This window comes from Agelaius phoeniceus, chromosome 1 (genome assembly GCF_051311805.1).
Source record: "Agelaius phoeniceus isolate bAgePho1 chromosome 1, bAgePho1.hap1, whole genome shotgun sequence".
In the NCBI taxonomy this organism is placed as follows: domain Eukaryota; kingdom Metazoa; phylum Chordata; class Aves; order Passeriformes; family Icteridae; genus Agelaius; species Agelaius phoeniceus.
The window spans coordinates 40,447,778-40,475,493 of record NC_135265.1 but is presented as its reverse complement, the minus strand read 5'-3'; the positions used below and the strand labels follow the sequence as shown (position 1 = coordinate 40,475,493).

The window sequence follows — 27,716 nt, the reverse complement described above, 5'->3', positions numbered from 1 at the left end:
GCATTTTCCCTACTTAAACTTCATCAGTTCTTTTAGTTTGTCCAGTTTCTCAAACTTCCTTTGACACCCACTGTCACTTTGAGTGGCGCAGCTCTGTGTATGATGTATGTGCTGCAGTGTGATATACGATGTGAATGGATCACAGTCCGGCACTGCTAATAGGCACTCTGTCTATCCATTATGCAGATTGTCACTGTAATTCAGTGACAACATTCACTGCTTTTGGAACAAGGTCAAAAAGGAGCCTGATAAATTGTGCTCACTACCCATTTTCAGTTTAGCAAACACTCAAAGTAGTTACCAGGTTGAGTACAGTTTTTATGGTCAATTATTCAGCCAACTGGTCATGATTTTGTCTAGCTCACACTTCCTAGCTTTCTTCTAGGACCTTATGAAAAACATTGTCAAAAACCTTGCTAAAACCCACATATGTAACATCTACTTCTTATTCCTAATGCACAGGAGCTGTTACTGTCTTACTGAAAAAGATATATTAGTTTAGCCTGGTTTTTCCCCTGCCAATTTCATGTTATATATTACTTTTTTATTGGTAGTTTGCCAGTGGAAATAGGTTGTAGTTTGTTCTTGGTTTTGTTTTTATTTTTTTTAAATAGAAATTCAATTGACTAGCATAATGCTGTAATTGTAAATGTCTCTAATAAAGAAGATTAATTAAATGTTGTTTGCAAATGCCACTAGAGAGCTCTATATTTCATGAAGACAGAAAAGTTAATTATTCTGCACAGCAGTATAACAAAACAGAGCTAAATAAAAGATCAGTATCTTTATTTTATTTCAACCTACTTTTTTTTCCCCTAATAGCTTTTAGATTCCTGTTGGAAGTCAAAAGCAGCAATTCAGGTTTCACTTTTCCAAAAACAAAGTATATCTCAATTTTAGTATTGATAGTTACCAATGAAGAGATAGGGCAAGTATACAGGATCTGAATGAATACATAAGTTTTCTTCACAGCTGGGACACAAATTTCCAGAGATGATTTTGCTCAGTAATAATAGTAGATGAATGCTGGAAAAAAATATTAGTTGGTTCATAATTTGAACACTTTTTTTGTGGGAGACTTTCTTCCTAGCTTTCCTTTTCAGCTGTGTTCTTTATACAAGAAGGCAGAATTGGTTTCAACAATAATCTGATGAATGGGGAAACTGAGGCACTAGTTTATAAGGAAAATGTGAAAATACACTGTATCAGCTGATGGAGCCTCCAGAGAGAGTTGTAAAATACTGGACTCTAGAATCAAGTGTAGGTATGAGCACAGTTCAAATGAATAAATATCAACTTAATTCCTTTTTCAATGTTTGGGATATTTTGAATATTCCAGTTTCATAGACAGATAAGCATCTGTCTTTCTCCTTATCTGAAAGAAGCTTCTCTGAGACTTCACGGCATATGAAAATGATTGTTTCAATGTGTTGGCATACACTTTTCTCCATGAACTTACAAAAAAATTGTTATTTATAACCTTATATCCTTATGTAGGTCATTTTGGTCCCTCTGCTATGGTGAGCAAAAGTGACACTGAACTTGCCTTCCATCCTCTTCTAGTCAGGGTACTTTTGTTCTTCTAAATCAGCTAGTGTCTTACTAAAAAGAGAAAAAGCAGTACATAATATCACTTTTAAATTTATTACCAATTTTCTAAGTGGAGCAAAATATATCACAGCAAATTTATTTATTATTCTCAGATTAGTAATTAAATACTATGGTTTTCTATATTCAAGTGCTATGTAAATGGACCAGATTTTTTTTCTAGACAGGTTATAGCTTTACAGTTTGTATAACTGCTTTAACACTGTAGGATATGTTCCACTGATATTTTAAGAGTTTCTATAGTAGGTTTGTCCATTATTTTCAGGTTGAGGTCTATGGAATTCCATTCAGACATTTTGAACAGGTTTCCTTTCTTAAGGGACAGTGAGATCTGGCACCAGTTGATATCAGATGTCTTTTTGATCTTTTTCCCCCCCTCAGTTCCACCTGATTTACAAGTTATTGTTAACAATTAGTCTTTTGAGTATGAGGTTCAATACTGAAAATGTTGAAAGGAGATTTGAGTTTGAAATGTCCATGCAGTTTGACCCTTCTCTGTCTTTGCTTTGATTCCTTTGATGTGGAGCAGGTGAACTGTTTCTCTTCAGTAACTATGCACTGGCTGTTCAGGGCACAAGAAGTGTGTTCATGTGTGCCAGGACTGGAGTCCTCTCTTAAAGTCAGCTTGAGAGTCATCGTTAGTGGTTTTCATGCCGTGCTACACTGCAGTCACTGCTATTGTGGCATCTTGGACATAACTGCAGCCCAGTACTGAAGTATAAAATTACCTTTTTCCACCTGAATTTAAAGAGAAAACCTTAACAAGCCATCTCTTGGCTTGTTATAGATATGGGACTAGAACAAAGGATGGGAAGGTAGTTGAAGCAGATCATTATGTAGACAGTGGTATGTATAGTGAATGCTCCGAGATACAGTGAAGTTTCTGAGGAGAAAGTTTCTAGTGCATTCACTCTGCTGTGTCCTAATAAAGTCAAAATACTTAATGGGAAAACCTTTGAATGACAGTTGTCTTAGATACAAGACAAATTGCCTTATGCAAAGTCGGTAAGAATATAGGTATTTAGGAATGTATTATCTTCTGAAATGACTTTAATATTAAATAAACTAATTTCTTTAATCTGCTATAAATATATAATTTATCTTCTGTCCACCTTTATCATGCTTTACTTTGACAGGATGGAGTAAAAAGAAATATGAATTTTTTTACACACAAGAGAAATAACAGAAATAATATGCGAAGATTTGGAAAAATAGGAGATCATAAAAAGTCTTCCTTCAAAATATGTTGCATTAAAATAGAAGCAATAGCAGGGACTGGAGAATTCTATTCATTCTGTAAAAGTGATAAACTTTTACATCGACAAATCGACAGCTGCAGGAGCAGAATTTTATATACATCAAATAACAAACAAGATGCGGCACTTAAATGTTACAAGGAAATAATTTGTATTCAGTGTTTTGATTTTTGTAGCTCTGCTTGATAATGCCAGCAGCGTTTGGTCATTTCAGCCTTTGTGTCTCTCTGGCATCACATCTGTATTGGTTTGGCACAGCCTGGCTTTAGGTAGCAGGGAGTCACAAAGATGGATCCTGTGGGAAGCTGCTGGAAGCTTCCAGCATGTCCAGCAGAGCCAATGGCTGATGGCTGTGAAAATGGACATGATGCTGGCAAAAGCTGAGCCAATGAGAGAGGCTGGTAACTCCTCTGTGATGACATTTTTAAAAAGAAAATCAAAATAAAGTTACAGGTTTTGTTTCTAGTCAGAGAAGAGGAGGAGGTGAGAATACGTGAGGGAAACAACATAGAGACACCAAAGTCAGTGGAGAAGGAGGGGAGGGCAGGAGGTGCTCCAGGTGCCAGAGCTGCGATTCCTCTGCAGGCCCTGGTGATGACCATGGTGAAGCAGCTGTGCCTCTGCAGCCCATGGGGATCCAGAGGGGATGCAGAGATTCACCTGCAGCCCATGGGGGAGTGGGTGGATGCCTGGAGGAGGCTGTGATCTAGTGAAGACCTGGTGGAGAGGGAGGGCCCTGGCTTCCAGGCTGGAGCAGCCTGTCCTTGGAGAACTGCACCCCGTGAAGAGAGACTCACACTGCAGCAGTTTTGGGAGGACTGTGTGCCCGTGGGAAGGACTCATGTTTGCAGCAGGTGCAGAAGGCTGCTGCTCATGAGAGTGGCCCCACGATGGAGAAGTTCATGGAGAGCTGTCTCCAGTGGGAGGGACCCCATGACCTCACAGGGGAAGGACTCCTCTCACAGAGCAGCAGAAGAAAATCCCAGTGATTAACTGACCAAAACCCCCATGCCCTGTCTCCCTGCACTGTTGGTGGGAAGGAGGGAGGGGCTGGGGGGGGAACAGTGTTTTAAAGGCTTATTTTACCTCTCATTATCCTCCTCTGATCCTGTTAGTAATAAACTTCATTTTGCTACTGAAGTTGGGCCTGATTTGCCCTTGAAATATTTCTCCTGGTCCTTATTTCACTCACAACATAATTTCAAGTTCACTTCATATTTTACTACTCTCTTGACTGTTATGCAGGTTTTGCATTATCCAGAACTGGACTGCTCTTCGTTATCTAAGATGGAAGAGACCAAATCTCCCAGTGCTTGTCCTTGGGAACCTACTACCTTTGTCCAGTCTGTTCTTTTTCCTTTGGTCAGTATTTGCTTCTGCTCTGGCATTTGTTTCATTTTTCTCACTTTCAGTGGTTGTTGTGAAAAGACTGTCACCAAGAAGAAATAAATTGTTTAGTTTAAGAGTTTGAAAGTCTTGCTCTAAATTTAGAATCAGTAACTGAACCAGATACTGTGCAGTCCTGGACTAACAGCTAAGTCTAGTTCTGTTTGTGCATGTACAAGTGACACTTCAATTTTTGGTTTTTCTAGTAAGTGTTGAAAAAGGACAATATCTAACATTGCCTTTTTGTTCTTTCTTGTCAGAAAAAAAGATGAGAAGTTGAGTCTACGTCATAGCAGCAGTGGAGCAGCCAGTTGCAAAAGTGAATTTTCAAAAAATACTGACCTTCCAGTTGACAGTTGTCAGTCTGCACATGGAAAAGATGAGGAAAGAACATATGAAGCAGTCCTGGTAGAGGATGACTGGACTATGGAGAAAGGTAGATGTCAGCAAAAGAAGCATCAGGTGCTATCATGCTGGTCAGAGGTGGGTTAAAAATCTCTTTGTTTTCATTTGTATGTGCAGGTATTTTCTCTGAATGACAATGAGATAGACATAGTGGACAATTCAAGCAGCTCCAGTTCAAGTAATTTGGAAGAGTCTGCTGTTGGTAAGATTCTTCAAGAATGAAATGTACAAAACTTTCTAACAGTGAAGCAGTTGTTTAGTCCAATATATGAGGCTATTTCATGATTTGTCACAAGTTCACAATCTGTTGTTACCTAAGTGAAGAAAATCACTGTGCCTCTGTGACAGCCATGTCCAGTTTCATACATTTGGTACCACCAGGACTTTGTGTAGCTTGTCCCCATATTTTGCAGTAGCAACTATAAAAACTGGAATATTATTGAGCTTCTTGAGAAGGAAGGTGGTTTTTAATTTAAACATAAGATGACTAATATTGATATGAAACAGATGGAAGAGTGTGAAGAAGAAAGTTGAAAGAGGCAAGCTTTAGCTGTCTGGAAGAATCGACTGAATGGAACTGAAGGAATGTGCAGATTTAATTAGGACAGAATTATGTGGCAAAACACAGCATTAATTCTGCTTATAGTTATTTATGGTAATCAAATTGGAAAACACCAGCTGTGTTGTGTGCAGTAACAGTTTTTTGGGATTATATTTCCAATTTGAAAATTAAAAAAAAAAATCAACTCGAAATATACTAGCACTAACCACTATGAGTTTACTTGCTAGATCGTGAGCTACCATGACCTACCTATTAAATGCAGTGGGATTCTGATTAGTGAAATGAAAGGGCATTTTATACCAGAGAAAAAAGAGGTGGGTGTTAGAGTTAAGCAAAATTTAAGGTTTCCATTAATAAAATATGGGGATGATTTAGATGTACTTTTAAAAGGTGAAGGGAATGTAGTTGTCTGAAGATTAGAAAATATTATTGCTGCAAATGTCCCAGGCTTCAAAAAACCTAGAATAACATTATTTGCTTGTAATCCTATTTGGTAGCTGGATTTTATTTCGTATTTTGGCCCAGATACTGAAGAGCTCGGATGAGCTCTTTTTACAGAAGCCATTAGTGCAGGGCAAATAATGATGTGGTAATTCTACTTAAAATCCATTAAAATGATTTGCTAATTGTAACTGGATAGCCTGCCATTCTGAAAGCTGGAGGACCTGTGGCTAGCCAGCCCTGAGATTATTGTCAAAATTTTCTTTAAAAATAATAATTTTAGAGAACACTTTTTTTGTGGCCCCATTCTTGTGCTAAGGGAGTAACGGGAGAAGGTTGCAGGATAGAGGGAAGCTGTGAATAACTGTGGGAAGGGGCTGCATAAAATGAAGCCCTTGAGAAAAAGCAGCTTCCAGGGACAAAGTTCTGTTCTGTGTTCATACTGAAGAATAACACATTGTGTATCTCACAGGAATGTAATTCTTTGTGGGCTAGTTCAGCACTGTGCACAGAAATTTGAAGCCTTTCTGTAGTTTGTAACTCACCACACCCAAAGCATTAGTGGTAATGATTTCCTTGTAATTTTTCTTTGTTAAGATTTTGACTTTAACAAAATACAGCTTTTCCTAATATTTGAATGTTCCATGCCATATTGCCATAGTTTTAATTAAATATTTTAAGTGGAAAGATCCCCACAGTTCTTATCAGTCCCAGTAGCTTTAATCAGCATTTCTAGAAGTCATCCATTTTTCTCCTGGCATAGAGTCTAATTATTATATAGATGCTTCAGGATTGCTTTTTCAGGAAAATAACGGCAGTCTTACATTCTTAGATCAGCTGTAGTTTCTACTTCATGTTGAAGTCAGTGTTATAGATCAGTTGTAATTAATGCTGGAAAATGTCTCTCCTTTTCAGGGGTAAAGAAAAGATAACTTAAAAAAATATATAAATTCAGGATAATTGGGTATTGCTTGAGAAATGTTCCATTCATTAATAGTAAGTGGGTAACAGAGTTTGAATTATCAGCCATGGTATGTCAAGCATGTCAGCATTACAGGGGAAAATGTGGCCAACTTTGATCTAGCTAAATTGGAAATTTCTAAAATGAAGATGAGAGTTTTAATTTCAGGTATATTGATGAGGATCGTGAAAGGATTTGTCTAATTGTGCTGTCATCACATCATTCTCAGAGAAAACGTGATCATTCTAATTTGAAACTAGGGTGGTATTTTGCAAAAAGGTGTGATATGCTGAGCTGTTCAGTAGCACAGACACTGGTATGGATTTGTCAGTAATAGGGGGAAGCTTTTTTATAGTCCCATATTGTCATAATATTTTTAATGACTTTGCATACTCAGTGTTTTTCAATTATGCTTTAAAAAAAGAATTATTCTTCTTAGTACAGAATGTATAGACAATGTATTTCTACAAGACCAGCTCCTTTAACAAGATTGCCAAGTGCAGGGTGTGTAGATTCTGGAATAGTTGCTCCTGGTACTTGAAATGATTAATCCTACAGGAACAAGATTCTGCACATTTCAGAAGCATAGAGGCAGCAGTGACAGATGCATTTTTCTTTTCCTGAAGTAATTATAATTTCAAATTATGAAGATTGACAGAGGATAGGGACATACTGAGTCAAAAAGCTGTGAAGAATGATGGGATGGTAACAGTTTATTAGTTGCACTTTCTTTCTTAGTTGAAAATTACAAGGTTCCCAACTTTACCTTAGCTTAGTCATATTAAACGTTTTTTTGCATTTGGTTTACAGTGTAAACATACCTTTGCTTCTGTTGGTAAAACCAAATAGCAGGAAAATATGTGATATGTATTAATGCATAGTAGTCCAGTAGAGCCAGCGTGTCAGTTGGGTGAGAGTTGAAAAATTTACTTTTTGTCTGGGAATGCTCTTTTGGACAATATTTTTTGTTTCTCTTAATTGTGTTCATTTTCATCACAACCAGGACATTGTCCTATATACATTAAACAACAATTCTGTGTAAAACCTGCTATTAGAAAACCCTGGTCTAAGGCTTTATGTACTCCTAACCTTCCTCACAATATAGAGGCAGCATGCAATAGATTCTTTTCAGAATTGCTCAGCCTTTTCAAGAGATTAGGAAGTCTCAAAACACAGTCCTGTTGTACAGCTGTATCTTGTTTAAAAGTTTTTCTCTTACCTCATAATTTCATTTATGCTTCCACTATTTGGAGGAATCCCTGCACTTTTATATCTTGTGACCAATAAGCAAAGACACTGATATTCAGGATTCCTTTCCTGTAATAGGATTAAAAGTTACCATGTAATGAAGATATCACAGATCTACCTGAACAATATTCTAGTGATGTAACTCTAAAAGGGTCTCCTATATCCTTCTTTGAGAAATGCAACTGGTTTACACATTGACAGGACTCGAGTATTGTATCCAGTATCCAGTTGAATAATTGAGGATTTCTAGAACTAGGATACTCTCAAATAGGAACTCTGTGTGTTTTATGTAGCAAGTGATTTGGCTCATCACTTAGGTCATGAGTTTAGGTCATCACTCCAAATTTAACTACTTTTGAGGATAACAACAAACACATTATGAGAGAAATCCCCATTCACTAATATAATTTGTTTTCTGGAGCCTGTGATTTGGGCTACATTGCAGGCAGTTACCTTATATCTTAAAAATTCTGTGCTCACAAAGATGAGCCTTTTTTTTTTTAAATTCAGACCAGTTGTATTTAATGGATTTGGTGACTTGACAAGACATTTCTTCTTTAAATAAGATGACTAGATAGTAAGTTTTGGAATAAGATTGTCTGACATCTGCTATATATGGTTTTCTGGTTTGTGAGGATAAAGTTTAGGGATTTTCTTGAAAATTATTATTGCACCAAGAAATCTATCATTTGAGCAATGGGTGTCTGTGAAGAACTTGGGAGACCTTAGTGTTTTGTAGGCTTGTTTTTCATTATTTGTCTAAGATTTAGATTTCTCTTGAGAACTGAGACTAATGGGATTTTGTTGAAGACATCAGCCAAGACCTGGTTTTCCTATATGATGCTTGAGTTAAGTTTGAAGTATGTTTATGTCAACTTCTGTTGCTGTTCATGGAATCACTGCTAGCAAGAAAAAAACTTAGTTATTTGCTCTGCAACACAGCTTAATTAACCTGGTTGGGATTGCCCATTCCTGTGTATAGTGATTTGAAGGGCAGTTTACTAAGAGTATTTTGAACGAATAAAGGTAATTTCACCTTACTCCTGAAAAGATCATTGAGCTGCCATTCAAAAACCACTCCCTTTGCTGCCACTTCTTTCAAGGAGATGTACTGAAGGTCTCTGCTAATACAAAATTTTAATCCAATTTTCCTGCCAGTCTGATCAAACTTGGAAAGGTTTTCAGAGGTTTTGTTTTTTAGATACCATTGAAGTGGAAGTTAAAAGCAAAGCAAAAGTTACCATCTTCTCAGGTTTTTCTGATCTCATATCATGTTACCAGCTCTTCCCTTGCAACTACCTGTTTAGGTGCCTGCAAGAGCAGAACACGAAACTTCATATTAAAATGTATTTGTATGATTTTTACTGATGTTGATACATGTTAAGAAGTTAAAGTCTTAGAAGTTGCTCTAATTACATCAGCTGCTAAAGACCAAAGTAGCAGTCAGAGAAATTATTTATGCCTCATTTAATACCTTTTTTAATGTCCTCAAGGAATCTGCATAGAGCTATTCAGAACAGGGAGGCTGATGGGTATTAAAAGCTTTGGCTTTTGTGTGTCTTTCACATTCTAAGAAGAATGGGGACAAAACAGGAAAGAGATGGAGGGTTTGTATTTCATTTTCCTTGAGATTGTCTTGAATGAAAAATGCCCTCTTGCAAGGTGTTTGAACAGAACATATTGCCTTGCTCTTCCTGTCCATGTCAAAGGAGTAGCCATGGTAAAAGGAAATATGGCCCAGGAAACCCTGAGCTGAACAGCAGGATACACTATGTGCTCCATGACTTACATGAGTCACCTTGCTGCACATCTGTGCTGTTCCTTACTCCCTGACTGGCTTTGTACGATTAGCATAACTCATACACAGAAGACCAGGGATTATGAATAAAGTCATTTGTGTACCTTGAATGTGTGGGTACACATGTGAGTGTGTTTATTACAATGATTTTTACATGTTTGAGTCTCATTGTGTTTAGTTATTAAGTAAATTATTTTCCTGTGTTTTCATACTTAGTAACATAATGAGATTCCTCTCTCAGGTCTAGCTGCTCAGTGGGTCTCTAGCACAATAATAAGCAATAAATATAGGCCTGAAGGGTGTTTGCTATTGTTTAGTGATGTTCATCATCTTTGGGGTTTTGTTTTTTAGCATTAATAAGTATTTTCCTAACTTTAGCATATGAATCAGAAAATATTGCACCTCTGCTGTGTACAGTCAGTGGTGATACAGACTCTTTGGTGTGAAATATCATGCACTTGTAAATACACTCATATGATGGCAGATTAGCAAGTCAGATGTGGTGAGTCATCAAACTGATCAAACAAATTTGGATATGAACTCTCTACTGATAAGAGACCCATTATTTGAAACAGCCAAAGGGTGAAATATTTCAAACCCAATTTTGTATATGAATACTTGAAAAGGGGGTTGTTTTTTATAAAATTCTAGCAAACATCTGTGTTCACTCTTAGCTTTCAAGACAAGTGGTTTTAGTTACAGATTTTCTTGCACGTATTCACACAATGTATTATGGTATTTGCTGTGACAGAGAGAGTCTGAGGTTGCAACTCAAAATCCTTACCCCAAGCAACATGACTCACATTCACTCAGAGTTTCTACTTTTGTATTTGTGTTATTTTGTCTGTGTCCTAAGCAGGTAAAATATCTGTTCCTTGAATAGGCACAATAATATTTTTCATTTCCTTCACTTTGTAGGCTGTGGGCATTCTCTTTTTCTATTTTTCTGTCTCATTAACAAAGTTAATTGAAGAACTTCTGCTTCTATGAGGGCCTAGTTTGTTTGCTCTTATGTAATTTAGCTGCTCTTATCAAATAGTCTTTTGTGCTAACTAACACAGAATTTTGGTGTCTGTTTTGCTAAGCAAAGTATCAGCAAAGATTAAAATGTTGTTTCTTTCTTGTTTCTTTCTCATTCATTCTCTCTGTCTCTGTGTCTCCTTTTTAGGGAGACAGATTTGGCCTAAAGATGTATAATTTCTTTTGGTTTTAAAGTGAATTCAGTTTGACAGATGAAAGCCTCCTTCAGAATTTTTTTAAATTTAGAGGATCTCAGAAAAGTAGGAAAATATTTCAGAGTCCAACACAAAAGTACGTTTGAACATGAAAAGATCTAAGATTCTCAAAAATATGTTTGCTCTACAGTTGCTCAAGAACTAATATAACTGCTATAACAAGACCAACAATGGGAAAACTAGTTTAAGTTTGACATAAAATCTTTTTTTTTCTTATCTGCTGTTTGAGTGATTAGATGCCTCTGTTCTTGTTTAGAGATAATGTTTATGATGTTACTAGTGTGGGAAAAAAATCTCATGTAGACAAAGATGCAGGCCTTGTATTAAAATACATTAATTGTATGTGAAAATTGTAAGAATGTCCTAATCTTGCTACTCACACACTCATTTAGCAGAATTATCTTTTCAGTAAATGTACACTCAATCAAAATGAGGTACCAGGGTGGTCTCAAATTACCATCCAAATTACCATCAAAAGAATGGTTTTACAGGAATGATTTAAGATAAATGATTAAGACTAATATTTGCTTTAAGACAATGCTTTCCAAGTGCATGAATAATAGATGTCATCAAACATTAGCTTTCCTTCTACACATTTTTTGGCAGTATGCAATAAATGATTTAAATGTTTACATTCAGTTTCATTGCTGATTAGATGTTGGCCCAATAACTGGTCATGCTGCTGTCTTCAAGCCCTTGACTTCAGTAGGATTATTTTAAAAGCAAGGTATTGCCTGTGTTATTGCATATAGATAGCCACCAAATGGAATGGTGGCAGTAAATATCTGGTGAACCTCTAAGAACATGGGCAAATATTCTATCTCCATATCCAGAGTAGAGACAATGTTGTGACTATAGTGGTAGCAGTACCTGTAACAATTTAATGCAAATCCTCATGCATATTCTGTGGACATCTAGTCAGCCTGTGTTGTTACTTTCTGTAACAATTTTCTGACATAATTTATTAAAATATTGTCAGGCTGAGATTTTTTTTATGATGCAAGCAAATTTTTGATACATCAAACAGCAACTTAATAGTCAAGTGGGGGTTTGGAGTTTGTTTCATGCTGTTTTTTAGAAGTTATTTTGACACCATGTCTGGGAATAGAAGATATTAACATGTATGTTATACATTTCTTTTAAACAGAAAATAATATTTATGTGTTTGTTTCAGGTAAATTAAACAAAGTTTTAGTGTTTCTGAAAGACAGGCTCAGATAAGGTATGTGTAATTTATTATTTAAATATAATTGATCATTTTTGCTATCAGTTCCAGTTGGTTGTTTCACAGTGGAACAGTTCCTCAAGTTCCTTGTGAAACATGTCCTTGGTTCCTTTACAACTTCATTTTCCCTCAGCCTAGGACACCAATTCTGCTTGACAATATGTTAGACGGTGTTTGCACACAAAAACTTTTCATAATAGATAGTTTTAACTATGGACCTTGCTATTGAAACTTAAACTGACATCAGGTGATCAGCCAAATTCCGGTTTTATATTTTTAAGCAGATGCTTTTCCATAGAAAATGGTGCTTGTGTATTTGATAGTTTAGATTATGTAGTAGAGTTTAGAGATAGTTTAGAGTATGTAGCTGTAGTAGTCTAGAGTAGTATCTTGTCCCTTTGAAATCATCTGGACTTTCTGTATAAGCATAAAAACCCATTTCTTGCATTTTGGAGGCCTCATTTGTTCAAAAAGGAAACAAACAGAAGCAGAATACGTCATGTCATCCCTCTTCTAAAGATCTTCCTTTTTCTTCTGTTTCTTCAGTAATACATCAAACACATTCTTGACCATTATTTTTCTGATCACTTTGGCACCACCCTTATTCAGAAATGCTGTCAATTGTTTCTTCATTTCTGCTTTTCTTCTATATCTGGAAAAAACCTCTCAAAATCACTCCTGGCAGCATCTGTCTCCCAAACATTTTTTTCATTTTACCTTTGACTTAGCTAGGTAAGTATTTATAATGATCGCATTGATTCTTTTGCTGTGTTTCTCCACAGACCCTGTTTGAGTCAAGTGCAATATTTTATTTTTGCTTTCAGAATGGTTCTTAGCATAACACCCATCCAGTCTGCTATTTATCCCTTCCTAACCTTACATCTTCTGCAGTCCTGTTACAGCGTCCCCATGCTTGAGCGTTGAAGAAAGCACATTTTCTTTCTCTTTGTAGAAACTCATTACTATACAAATCTCTGCCCCTCACATAATAATCAGCAAAACTATTTCCTTGTCTTGATTTGTAACTACTCCTTGAAACAGTGGTTTTCCCTACTGCCACAAATATAGATAAAAATTCGGGCTATCACGGCTGCCATCCATCAGGACGTCATGTTTGTTCTTTCGGTTCCCTGGTGTCTGTGCCCATTTGTTATTGCTTATCTCAGCTAGTGAGATCTGCAGGCTGGGAAAGTATTTGTCTAGAGTTTAGAGAAGGATCTAGCATTCATACATGTAGACCTGTATTTCTGACTTTGAGATATTGCTTTCCTGGTGATGTAATACCAATTTTTTCCCCATTTTACTAGTACTGACCAAGGCAAGAAATTTTTATTTAGTAGAAGTCATTCTATTTTGGGCATGCAGAGTAAACCAGTTTTTAAAAATGGACAGTTGTAAGCTAGTGAATTTGGACAGATTTCCTTTAGGTGAAACATGAGAAGGAGTCAAGGAATACTGCTGTTTTCTGTACAATCATTGATGCCAAACACAATTAAAATTTTTTTCTTTTTTTAAAAAAATGATAGATTATGTTGACAGTTCTGGATCAAGACTGCAATCAGGTAATCTTGTGCTCACAAAAAATTCAAACTTTAACTTACATTAAACCTAATGATTTTCAAGTTTTTGAACATTATTACATTATTCTCCCATTGCATATAGAATGTTTCCTCTTTTATTTCTTCCTCTTTATTTCCTATTGATTTGCTTTTAAGAGTACCTTCACTCACCCACAGGCCCCACACTAAGAAAGTCAAGTGTTTGTTCATGATGAGATGGCAATTTCATAGTCTACCAGTTGTAGCTCTTTACAATGTGAAACATCATGGTTTTATTTATAATTGTATTTTTAAATGTTAGAAAAAGAGATAATTACATTTTACATACAAATATGTTATCTGAAATATCATTAAGGTACTTCTTAAGAGTATGAATTCCAATAGTGAATCAGTAAGATCTCATATTAATTGTCATTATCTCAGCTAAACTTCTGCAGGATGAAATGGGAAATTCTCCTGTAAAATGAATATTTCATACAGCCCTTGCAAATTATCATGTATTTATGCATCATGATTGATGAAACAAATTTTCCATTTGAAGTACTTTTACTGAGAAACTTCACACCCTGTAAGTGGCTAAGCTGTGATTTCAGAATGCATATTGTCTGAGTTAAATAATTTTTAAAATAAAATTATTTTGATCAGTTAGGATATTGATCTTCACAAAAAAGTGCTTGTTGTCTGTACTAAGTTCTATTTTACAGCTTTTAATGTAAAAACTGTATTAAGAATTTTAATTATGCAGTACAAATCCAAATTTGATGTCAACCTTCTGTAGTTTCAGTGCTGTTTTCTAAAGGGTGCTATGTAATAACAATTCAGTTTAAACATAATGTCTGTGTGCTATAATGACCTACAGAAAAATACTTTAGCCTTTGTTGATATTTTCAGTTCTGTGAGTAAATTGAGTAAATCCGTTATCTTTTGTCAGTGATGTTTTCCTTTTGGATAAAAGTCTTAAAAGCTTTGGTCAAGTCTTCAGCAGCCTATTCACACATGTACCCTCATCTTCCAAATAATGCTTCTTAATTTAAAAAAAAACCAACAAAATCAAACAAACAAGGAACTTGGAGTGGTCCAGTGTGTGGACTTCATGGGAACTCCTAAAGTCTTTGAAGCACACAGATACTACAAATAGACATTAAATCTGGTCCTCATAGACTTTTAAGTCAAATTGTTGCTGTCATCCTAGAAAAGAGAAAGAGCTGAATAACAGAGAAATCCAATATCCATAAGCTGAATAACAGAGAAATCCAAATTATGTCCTTCTTGGCCTTTGCTGTTTGCTGTTATCATTCCAAATATATTTCTATTCAGAAAAAAAAAAAATTAAGACCTACAAAAGAAAAGTCCCTGATTTATTTACTTTTGGTTTATAATACAAACCATTGACAGGAAAAGAGGAGACAAATACCACAGAAGAGGGAGCAGTGAAAAAGGGAACATGTCAAAGAGGTAAGGGTTTTGTGAGCGTCCTTAACATAACTGAAGATTTTAAGGCTATAATGGCAAGACCACACTGGATTCTTTTGGGCCTTGATTATAACAGTATTGAAACAGTTGGTAGAGAGGTGAAAATGAAGCAGAAAAACTGAATCAAAATTGTTCTTCACGCGGCATGTATTTTTAGATTATTATAGCATGGCTTCCACTGTCACCTTGATCAGAACCAATGTAAGTAAATTCTTCTTTAAGTGACTCAGAGGAAATGCAAAGCTTCTTTTTGTCTTACTGACTATTAAGAGAAGACCTAGGGAAAATATGTCAAACTGAATTTCACTTGGCTTTCTCAAGACATTTGCCAAGTCAGTGCAACAAAAAAAACCATAAATATCAATGATGTTGTCTTCCTGAGCCTACTAGAAATGTGTATCCCTGTGGTAGAGAAGGATGTTTATCTGTATTGCTTTATTTCTGTGAGAGCATAGTTCAGATCTGGATGGTCTTTAGACACTAATATTTGTGAATATCTTTCTTCTTATTGAAGTAGCCAGCACAGAAATTCTTCAGCAAAAAAGTGGTAGTAGTTCTGTTGTGGACTAGTTAATGTTGGTATTTGGATTTCATCACCCTCTCAGTAGAATTTTTAATCTTGACATAAGATCACATTGGGAAATAAAAAGAAAACTTTCTGTGGTTGTAAATTTATACATCAGACTTGATGATCCTCAGGGTGTTTCTGTGAGAGTAAATGTTAGAATATCTAAATTAGTCTCTGAAGTGTGGTTTAGAGAAAATTGTTTTTAGGAGAGGTCCAGTGCTGCTGGCTGAAGTTCAATACTTTGGCCAAAGCTCTTTGCTTAGCTCCCTGGTCTAATGGTCAACTTGGAAAGATTATTTTGTGAACTAATGTTCTTCTGTGATCCACTATGTGTTTTATAGTGGAAGCCTGCTGATAAACTTTTATTGAATGTCTGGGCCTGACAATGTGCATGACTTCAATACACAAGATTAAAAATCCTAAACAATAGATTTACCTCATTGAAATAATCCACGTCAGACATATTATTATAATGCTTAGGGTAGAATGAAAAGAAATTCAATAACATCAAAATATATGAAAAAATATATTTTGTTAGTCTATGTAAAAAATCAGTTAAGAAAATTATGTTTGTCATATATTTATCCTTTTGAATAAACGTGACAAAATTTTAACAGTTGTTGAGGTACTTTAATACTGCTTCTGTCATGGAGTAATTTGGTGATTCAGAGAAAGGGATTTTCTTTTGAAACACATTGTCACTTATATTGTCTAAATTTTTAACATTTTAGATTATCCTTTTTTTGTTCCCAGAATTATTGGAAAAGCAAGTCAAACATTTCAACTTGGTATTTACAGCTGTGAGTTTTAAACATTGTATGCTATTCATGTGCAAAGGCAACAAAATGAGCTGCCCTCCTGATTTTTCTCTTGCCATCTACAGCATTGGCAGGAATTGATGTATCACAAGGAAAGGTGCATCAGATCAGTGACCCTGTTCAGCAGATTCTTTTTCAGCTGCACAAAATTATCTTCAGCACTAAAGTATGCATTACTGTTGCTTCTGACATTCTGTACTTTTTAGTCATTTGCTGTTGCCAAAATGATGTTACTGCAAAGTGCTGCTAATTTAGTTACTGTTCTTTAAAAACAACAGAACTTGACATTTTTGCAGATGGCAGGATGCTTTAAAAATATATCATTAAAATAAAGACTAACTTTGAATATTAGTATGTGGAGAATGGCAATAATTGAGTCATATAAAAAAAAAGCTGTAGCTCACCTCAGAAAAATGGATTGTACAGTAAAGTATTTTTACAACATTCTGTCATACCAGCAGTATGACTGCTTAAGGTGACAATATCATATACTGACACGGAGAGTTAATAAAATGCTTTCTTCTGTAGTAATAGTTTTGATTATTTTAAGTTGTATTTTAATCATCAGTACATAGTAATGCTCTCTTGGGAGTTTTAGTGCAATAGATTAAATCCTGAACATGTTAACTTTTTGAAATGTCAGATATTTTTCAAATTTAAGACTTATTTTAAAATTAAGTTCAACTGTTTCACAGTGAGAGGGAGTTGAAATTATTTCATTTTGATTCCAAAACCAAAATGTAGCAGAGCTGATACAAAATCTGCCTTGAGTTCTCACATAAAAAATGTGATTGGAACCTCTTTATTCTGCAGAAAGATGGCTACCATGCAGCTATTTGAAACATTTGCTATTATTAGAGAAACAGCTTTTTATTTTCCAAAATGAAGTTTACATTTGGGACGTGGTGTTTATCACCTCAGGGCTTTTGAGATTTATCAGCCAAATTTGTTTGGTTTTGTTTAGAACAGAATAACATAACAGAACTTGAGTGTGCTTTACATGTCTATCTTCTGTTTTCTTTTTTTTTCTTTTTATTGTCAAGCTTATCAAAACATGTAATACAAGAATTAAATTATCAGAGACAAAAGAAACAAACATTATTTAAAACAATTGGAAATTATATCTTTCTATCAAGAGAAATGAGGCAGTTCAGTTTTTACATCATATTTTAGGAGCATGTCCAAGGTATTCATTAGTTCTATCCTATCCTTTCTGTAGAAGGAGGTTTTCTCAAGTGGCTTACTACTTAATATGAGTTATTGTAATGTGGATGCTCAAGAACTGAGAACTAACAGCAGCTCAAAAACTGGCTCAGAATTGACCACTGAAGCAGTAGCAACAGCTTTTCTCTGATTTCAGAGATACCAGAAGCCAGACCTGTACTTGTTTACTATGTTCCACTGCCTCCCTTGCACTTGTTTATATTTTTACAAATCTGAGGTCGAGTATTTTTTATAATACACAGCTGTTTTCTCAAACTGTTACATATTCCAGTTGACAGTTCTAAACTGAAGTTTGCAAGGAAGAGTTCTTGCCTGTTAGTTCTTGGCTGCCAGCAGCCTTCCCTGTTTCCATGGGAACAAGAATCAGAGTGATCTCTGGAAAACAATGTAAGAGAAAGCTTTTTAAAAAGCATTATGTAAATCCTTGGCTTTTTTTTTTTTTAACTGATCTGACAACTGATTTGATTAAAACAAAAGCTAAAATTGAACACTAGTGCCTGAGGCAACTCCAAGGTTCTCAAGCACTGGACTTGTTCTTTACCATTTCTGCTTCAGAATATCCCAGTATCCCCATGGTACATTAACTACACACTGCAGTGGTATGTAATCCATAGAATAGGTTGTCAGCCTTTCCTAGGGCATCATTTTTTTACTCTCTCATACGCTAAGGAACATTCAACTTCTGACTTAAAGCATATGTATAAGGCATTATCTGCATGAGAAAAGAGTAGTGTCTGTCTGTGAGAAAAAAAAAAAAATCTCTGCATGCCAGCAGCTGTCTGGAGAAGTCTTTTGTGCTTAGCATGTGACATTGATCCCTGGTTTGTTAGAGAAAATCAGGACTCCTGTGAGGCCAATAAAACCATTCTGGATTTATAGCTGTCTAAGAGCAGTAATTTGTTCCAGTGGGATAAATGTCTCTATAATGTCTGCTATGGCAGTGTTTGAATGTGAATCATTAGGGGTCAACCCCTCCCTAAGTAGTCAAAAAGCTTCCTCAATTCAGTTGAGTGGTACTTCATGAATTTACATCAATGAAATTATTATAAAGTGTGTACGAAATGGGAGAAAATCATAGTTTTTCAAACAGTGTCTGCAGGTATAAACAACTATGCAGAAGCAACAGAGAAGATTAACTCAAAAGGGTAGTAACAGACCAAAGAATTGTTGTCATACTGGGTTGATGTCATTGCAGTTACCAACAGCTGAAACTGTACATTTGCTGTTGGAACATAAAAATTATTTTAAAGGAAAAAATATTTTAAAGTCTTTATTGAAGACTTTAAGTACATTATTTGTGGGGGTTTTGTTTGGGTCTTTGTTGTTTTTCTAAATATAGGTGAAAGACATGTTCTTTTTCAACCAAAAGGATACGGGAAAAAAAATATATATAAAAGCAGTTATGCTTCATAAACAAGTGAAAGGTAAATTACCCCCCTCAGGAAGCTTAGAGCAAAAGGGGTGCTCTGAATTGTATTAAGACCCTTGAGGACATTAAAAGAGGCCATTGAAGTCATTCTATGCACATTCAAGGAAGGTCTAAGCTTCTTCATTAATTTCAGATGGAGAGATTCATTATAGCCAACATGAAATCTAAGGCAATGTTCTATGTGCTTCATCTGTAGAAAAATGTCCCAAATACTGACACTTGTATCAGGGAGGCAAATCTGGTATTACCAGTGTTAGGCTAATAATGATGGTTACCTTCAAGACTATAGGAACTGAGTTATGTGGTAAACTAAGCCTAACAGAATGGACAAACAAAGGAGCCTTATTATAATATGTCACTAAATCAAGTCTTATGCTGTTGTTTATCATCATGTCATTAGATATTGATGTTTCTTTTTGCCAGGTAGCTACATTTCTCAGTAATGGCACTTCTGAATGGGTCCTTTTCATGGCAGGTGTAACTGAATGGTGAAAGTGCATTTCTTTGTCTCATGTAGCTTCCTCCAGCTTTGCAGTGCAACTTGGAAAGGAGAATCGTTGAGAGAGTCAAGAAATCCCTCTTCAGTCAGAAGAGCAATCCTTGTAAACTGGAAACAAAAATCAAAAAGGTGTGGTACACCATTTACTACTTGTGGTCAAGTTTGTCTCTCTTTCCATTCAATCATGCTATTGAAATTAGTATCACAAAAATGTAAGTGTAAGAGTCCATTTTCAAAAGGAAATATTTTAAATACTCTCCAGCTATCCTATATTTGGAAAATATGGAGTCTCCTTAAGTAAGAAGTTTTTGCAGGATGGTTTCAGGTTTGTATCTTGTCATTAGAACTCTTTTCTGCTAGCTCCTAAGACACAAAACCAGATTTCATCTCATCAGAGCTCAAAAATGCAAGAGGAAGGGTAACATACCTAGAGATTATATAAGCTCTTAATTTATGCAAGCTCCGCTTGATTTGTTAATAGTTCCCTAATATTTTTCATATTTTGGACTGTATTCCTACTTAAACCATTAATCTTAAGAGAGCAGTTTCCCAGAGTACCTTAAATATAACATACCTTGTCTTGCTGTTGCACAGTGTGTCAGCAGCATTTTAGTGTCATCAGTTTAAAAGTACTGCAGATTTGTAAGAATAGCCTGACTGGAAAAGCATTCTTGCTTTTTTTCCAGTGATATGCTGGATGCTTTCCAACAGAGAAAGATCTAATGACTAATATCAGAATTTCTAAATGTTCCTTCAGAATCTCCTGAGAGGACTGAAATCAGCAAAGGATTTGAACTTTCTTCCTTGGCATCTGTGTACTGTGGGATACTGAAGCTAAGATATTTCATTTATGAATTGATGATAAAGTAGTTATTAGATTCATTATTGTACCTAAAATTTGATTACTAAGGTGACTTATTATCATTCACATAGTTCTCCCTCTGCAACTTAATTTGATTATCACCTACTTCCACTGAATTATGGAATCTTCTGTGTAATTGTTTGCTGTGAAACAGACTGATCCCAAATTCTGGATCCTTCCTTTGCTTTTGTAATAATTAATCTGAGGTGCTAAAACTTCCTGGAGGGTGGCACATTGGTAGTACATTAGATGCTTCTAAGGATGCTTCTAAAGATGCATAAGGATGCTTCTTTCTGAGCTATTAGTTTCATGCTGTCCTGTTAAGTTGGAATTTGTGTTAAACACTCCTGTATTTCAGCCATAATATTAAATCTAAGAAATACCTGCTCATTGTGTATTGAGTTGATGTTTTCAGAAACAAATCCCCAAAAATATGGTAAGAAAAAGGAAGTGTTTATTATAAAATTAACTTAATTTTCAGGTGTTCAGAAAGGAAGGAAATTATTTGTAAATGTAAAATTGTGTTAGCTTCAAAACTATTTGACTTAAACCTGTAGAAAAGGAAATAAATACTTTATTTAAAAAGTAAATGGTAGTAAATTGAAAATGCTTGAAACATTGAATAAAATTCTGGGCATTCTACCTTGAAGGAAATAACATTTGGATATCATTTGGAGGTAATGGGAGGAACCTAAATAGAGAAAAGAATGATGTTGAATTCTTACAGCAAATGTTGTTATGAGGTTTTACAATTTCTGGAAATAAAATTTTAAAATAATGGGGTTTTAATTGCATCAAGTTAGAAAACCTAATAAGAATTACAGACAAAAAGATTCCTCCACTAATCAGTGGTGGGGTAAAGGTCTTCCAACAACAGAGATTCTTCTGTTTCTATAACTGTAAAAGTTATCATGCTGCAGAAATGCGTAACTGAGATTTCTCTCCCATACACAAAGGTGGTCCTGTTAGAGTTGTTACCTTGTTACCTGTAGATATTTTCAAAACTAGATGCTTTTAAGTTTAATGTCAGTATCATTGCTCATATAATCAAGTAGCTGAACTGACTTTCAGATTTCAAAAGTGCTGTAATTCCTCTAATGGGAATTAAACCACTTGAATATCAGCTAACAATTTCACTTGAAGCCACAGTTTTAAAAACCAGAGTCATAAGCTGCTTCCCTCATAGGTTCAAGAGAACACACTTTCCTTTTATCTTCACACAAATGTGTAGTTTGTGACATTTTTTCAGATAATCTGAAAAATTCAGTGTTTTATACTAAGTGCAGCTTGCAATGTTCAGTGTTTCTGGAGAGAAAAAGGTAGAATGTTCATAATCACGTTCACCACTTTTCATTAATCTCAAAAGTGCTGAAATTTCTTTTGACTTCTGATTGCACTGGGAAACATAAGTGTAAACTGCCTCCCAGAAGTCTGAAGTTTTGGCAAATGAGAAGGACGTACTTTTCAGGTGTCTTTACTTTTTTGGTCTCTTTTCTTTTTCCCTAGATGCTGCTGAATTGATTGAAACCAATATCTTCACAACAGATTGGCATGGGGTACATCTTTCTTCAGGTGGAAATATGTTGCTTCCAGATGGTAGAAAAGGTAAACAAAGCATCATAATCTTCTGTAGTGGCATGTATTTTTCTAATAAAATGTATGGTATCAAAGCAGAAGGAATTGCTACTCTAAGATCAGTCTTTAAAGACAATAAAGTTATGTTGACCATACTGATTTTCTAGTGGGGGTTGTTTGTTTTTAGTTTGGGGTTCTTGGTTGGTTGGGTTTTGTTTTGTTCAATTCCTGGTAAGATATACAGTTCAGCACTGCTGGAACTTTCTAATGATTGAAGAGAGTACACTTTGAAATTATAAAGAAATATCACCGATAAAAATAGGTCATGATTCATCCATGAAAATTAATAGAAACGTTTGTAACTGAAAATGTCATACTAAGGACTTACCTGCCCTTGTGTATGATTTTTAAATCAACTATGTTTAAGCCCTTATGTTGTTCTTTTGTCATGTTTGAAACAGTTGTAATTGGTTGATTTAATTACATAGCTAGATCAAACCATACGAACTTGAGGAGGGAAAAATACACACATACATACATACATATATATACATATACATACTTTAGAAAATATATCTGTATGTGTTTAAATTCTGCTTTGGACTAGTGATTCTCAGCTAGACAAATCATAAACACCATGGAAAATCAAACCTGCCAGCTGTGGTGTCACCCAGGGTGGGGAACTACAATTCCTGGTTCAGAGACGTTTTTCATCATGTGTTTTTTTGTGCAATGGACATAAGGGAAATGTGCTGCCTGTATTTTGGTAATTGTGCCGTTTGCATTCTTCTAACTACAGAAAAAACTGTGTTGCAATCCATGGACTAGAGGATACAGTAACATTAAAATCTGTGGTGCCAGAAGGAAGAGTGAGAAACTCTAGTTTTGATGGTCTTTGTGTTGAAAATAGCCTGTCTGTTCCACAGCTTACTGCGAAAACCAGAATTAATACTAGATGTCAAGGGTGACATTGGAGTAGGAAATGAGTCCCTAACAATCACTTTAAATATGAGCATTATTTTGTTCCTGGAGACAATAATGCAATTTTTTGAGGTGCTCATTATCTGTAATTTTTGAATCTCTTAACCTGCAGACAATACTTTTGTCCTCACAAATTACTGCTGGCTGTGTGCCCTTTCCACCATAAATTTCCACTGTACATGGAAAAAAATAAGAAAATTGCATTTCTGAGTTCTGTTACATTAAGTAAGTCTTTAAATTATTTTTCATTGGTTAGAATATTTCCATAACGTGTGTGCGCCAAATGTTCCTATCATGCCATAAAATGACCTCACTTTTTCAGGGGTCATTGTGCTCAGTGGGAGTTACTGATCATGAAGCATCTGGCTTGTCATTGTGTTTGAAGTGGAATTGCTAAGAAACTGATAAGGGAGCACAGATTCCAAATTCAGTAGTATGACATTACTTGCCTTTTACTTGAAGGCATTCTTGGCACTTCTGGCATGGCAGAAGGGATGACATATGAGCAGTTGCAGGTAAGCTGTATATTTACCTATATGTATTCATTTATTACTCTTAATGAACATAATTCACTGAAATTAAGTTCTTTTGTGTTGTACACTCTAATTGAAGAGGTTCTAGAGGAAAGTGGTTATTACAGTTTCCCTTCTTACAGGTCAGTCTAGTCAATTTAAAAAGAAAAGGTTAATTATGAAGTGCTAAACCCAAATGTATCATCTTCCTGTTTATGTGACTGCAATTCACTTTAAACTTGGTGCAGTATGTGGTTTATTATAATACATGAATGCATGGACTGGAAGAAATGTATGTGGGATATATTAGTTAATCTAAGCAGCTTTTTTTGGCCACATCTGTTTTCTTCATTCAGATGAAAGAGTTGTACAAGTCTGGCAGCAATTTCCTCACATTTTTTCCCACATAAACTCACATCTGAACAAAAGGTTAATTACATAGAAGAATATTTTATTTTAACACTCTGCCATTACAGGGTTTAAAGGACAAAGCTGATATCTTTAGCAAAATATTGGAGTACAGCGCAAAAGCCAGTATAAGTGTTTACTAGCACAAAAGTGCAGGGGATAAAAACAAATGTGGTGGTCTTTGAAACTAGGCAAATGCTTTGTCCTCAAGATGGTATATCTTTTCCTGCAGGAAAATTTTGACACAAGAAATAAAATATATTAACTATATAATTTTTCATGTTTTTCACCTGATATCCTATTATTTGTCATCTCAAATATTCTTTAATGCAAAAGAAACATTAACTACTTCAATTAAGTAAGTCTGTTCTTGTCTTTACATTAATCACCATTTTAAAGTCTGGGAGACTGCAGTTAGGTTTTCTAAAATAAACAACTAAACAAACATAAACCCTCCCAGCCCCTTGCCCTCCCTAGTATAAGTATTAAGAGATTTTAAGAATGGTTCCTGGTGCCTCAGCAGTATTTTTCAGTTATTTTTTATTTTTGCAAGGTTTTTGGTATGATTCAAACTCAAAAAAATTTCTGATGGTAGTCTATAGGCTACTCATTAAACTGGTATTTCAGCTGCCAGCTCAAAGTATTGAAAATCATGATTCAACATTCCCAAAATAAAATAACAGTTTAATCTTTAAACCTTCAGGGTGTGCTTGAATTATGTTTACAGATTATTTTTTACCCATGAGGTCTAACAAACTTCTTCACGAATGTTTTCAAGTATTTTAAAATTTTGTCCTCATGAAAATCTCCCAGAATTTGATGCTTAGAAAAAGCATTGCACAACTTATGGAAAAAAAAAAAAAAAGAAAAGGAAAAGACATCAAGGTCTGCCAAGTCCTGTTATAAATATACAAATGTGTTGTGGTTTTATAGGCATTTATCTCAAAGAATAGTAAAAAGTGTGTAATTAACTGTAACAAAGGAGGTGAATATGCTGAATATGGACTTCAGTATTTTTTTTACAAGAACTACTAGAGAGATAAGGTATCTATTAAAGGAAATCAGAATGATAGAGTATCTCATTTTGGAAGGACATGTAAGGATTGAGTCCAACTCCCTGCTCCTCACAGGACTTTCTAACACTAAGCCATATGACCAAGAGCTTCATCCAGATACTCCTTGAGCTCGGACTCCTTGAACTCAGACAGGCTTGGTGCTGTGATCGCTTGCCTGGGGAGACAGTTCCAGTGAGGAACCTTTTCCTCATGGCCAGTCTGAACTTCCCTTAGCACAACTTCATTTCATTCCCTTGTGTCCTATTACTGTAAATGTAACTGCTGAAATGTAGAGCATACTTCAAGGTTGCAGGCAGAAATGCTGATACTTTCAACATATGAGTGCCACAAAAATGCACATGGGATTAACAGTGGTGAAATAATTAACTGTCTTTTTTTTCTGATTTATTCAGAACTTTTTTTCTCCTCTGCTGGAATTCCTTAGAGAGTAGCTGTTCTGCAGAAAACTAACTTAAGATTCTAAATCTTTAAAAATGTTATTTTAAGGGAGGCATAAAGAGTTGTCCTTCATAGCTACATGGGATGACAGCATAGTATAAGGAATTCTTCTTGATCCTGCAGAAGGAAATGGGTGAAAGAGTAAGCAGTACATTTCAACACATATGTAAGCTCTGGAGAAGGCCAGGGATATTCATCCTTAATCCCACTGGTTGATGTGCTATGTCTTTGATTTTCACAGGAGCACAGCAAGATTGGAAAGCACATTTTGTTTTCCCTGAGTCACACAATTTCTTTAGCAGCACTTCGAGTATGTTATCCACAGTCAGTGCTGATCTGTGTTTTCTTCGTGGGATTTGTAGCAAAGAAAAAATTGATTTTGGAGTGAATTTTGGAGGAATGGAGTGAAATCTCCTCACAGGTGTGAATCTCCTTAGAAGCTAAGATGCATGTTGTCTAGATTTTGTTGGGGTTTTTTAATTGCTTAGATTTGTTAATGGCATGCACAAAATTGCTATTGCAGATTTTGCCTGACTCCATTGCATGTGTGTCACTACAGCATGTCCTGGCTTTAGCTGGCAGGTACAAGACAGGTGTACTGCAACCCTATTGTTGGTCTGTCACCAGCAACTTGTTTGTTCAATATGTTTTTTGTGGTGGATTGACTGTGGCTGAATGCCAGGTACCCACTACAGCTGCTCTGTCACTCCTCTCCACAACTGGGTGGGGGAGAGAAAATATAACAGAAGGTTCATGCATTGAGATAAGGACAGGGAGAGACATCACTCACCAATTCCTGTCACAGGCAGAACAGACTCGACTTGGGGATATTAGCTGAATTTATTACCCATCAGAATCAGAGCAGGATAATGAGAAGCAAAACAAATCTTTAAAATCTCCCCACTCCTCTCTCTCCTTCCTGGCTTTATCTGCTCCCCAAAAGGGTGCAGAGAGACAGGGAATGGGGTCTGTTCATTACAGAATACAGTCTGTTCATCACAGGTTGTTCCTGCCACTGTTCAGGGAGAGGAGTCCTTCCCCTGCTCACTGTGGGGCTGCTCCCACAGGAGACAGTTCTCCACAAACTCCTCCAGCCTGAGTGCTTCCCATGGGAGATACAGTTCTTCACAAACTGCTCCAACATGGATCACTTTTCCAGGGGGCACAGTCCTTCAAGAACAGCCTGCTCCAGTGTGGGTCCCCCACAGCATCACCAGTCCTTCCAGGAAACCTGCTTCAGTGTGGGCTCCTCTCTCCATGGGTCTGCAGATCCCTGCCAGGAGCCTGTTACAGCATAGGCCTGCCATGGGCTCACAGCCTTCTCTCAGGCATCCACCTCTCCAGTCTGGGTCTCCTCCATGGGCTGCAGGGGGATCTCTGCACTCCCATGGACCTCCATGGGCTGCTCCATGGACCTCCCATGGACCTCCACAGCTGTCTCACCATGGTCTGCAGGGGAATCTCAGCCCTGGCATAAAGCAGCTCCTGCCCCTCCTTCTCCACTGACCTTGGTGTCTGCAGAATTGTTGTTCTCACATTCCTCTCACCCTTCTCTGAGCACAACTAAATCTGAACAATAGCTTTTTTTTTATTTGAATCTGTTATCACAGGGGAATTATCACCATCTCTGATTGGCTCAGCCTTGGCCAGCAGCAGTTCTGGGGCCAGCGGGCATTGGCTCTGTCAGACCTGGGGGAAGCTTCTGGCAGCTTCTCACAGAAGCCACTCCTGTAGCTCTCCACTACCAAAACCTGTCCATGCAAACCCAATTTGAATACTATCATTTGCTGTGATGCATAATTATGTTTGGTTCCCCTGTCACTATTATGCTAATTGTTTCCCAGACAAGGTTCTGCTCCCAAATAACTTTTATTCTTTCCTCCAGAAAACTGACAGACCAGGCTTTAGCCTTGGCTGTCAAAAACATGTCTATATTTCCAGAGAACTTGCTATATTTTCTGAAGTGTGTTCTGCTCAGTGCTATTCAGAGCCTTCAGAACTTAAGAACTTAATTTTTATTTTTTGCTGCTCACACTCTGTCCAAAAAGCCAGAGTCCAGTTTTGATAGCTGTCCAGTATTAAATGATTCATTTGGTTAGCAGACAGAATCATTAGGTTTCACCTCAAACTCTCCAAACAACATGAGCAAGCTAGAAGAACAAATCAGTT

General features: G+C 36.1%; 1 protein-coding gene across 1 annotated transcript in view; it reads left to right on the top strand.

The window, feature by feature from the left end:
- NEK10 (NIMA related kinase 10) overlaps positions 1–27,281 on the top strand; it is an 81,557-nt gene extending 54,276 nt beyond the window's left edge. The window contains 15 exon segments of the mRNA XM_077175367.1: positions 2,239–2,245; positions 4,519–4,712; positions 4,773–4,853; positions 11,944–11,948; positions 12,075–12,122; positions 12,908–12,918; positions 12,950–12,953; positions 13,665–13,687; positions 16,609–16,709; positions 19,714–19,826; positions 21,844–21,851; positions 22,064–22,162; positions 23,576–23,630; positions 23,715–23,768; positions 27,158–27,281. Coding sequence (XP_077031482.1) covers positions 2,239–2,245; positions 4,519–4,712; positions 4,773–4,853; positions 11,944–11,948; positions 12,075–12,122; positions 12,908–12,918; positions 12,950–12,953; positions 13,665–13,687; positions 16,609–16,709; positions 19,714–19,826; positions 21,844–21,851; positions 22,064–22,162; positions 23,576–23,630; positions 23,715–23,768; positions 27,158–27,281 — 927 coding nt within the window.
- The last annotated feature ends 435 nt before the right edge of the window (positions 27,282–27,716 follow it).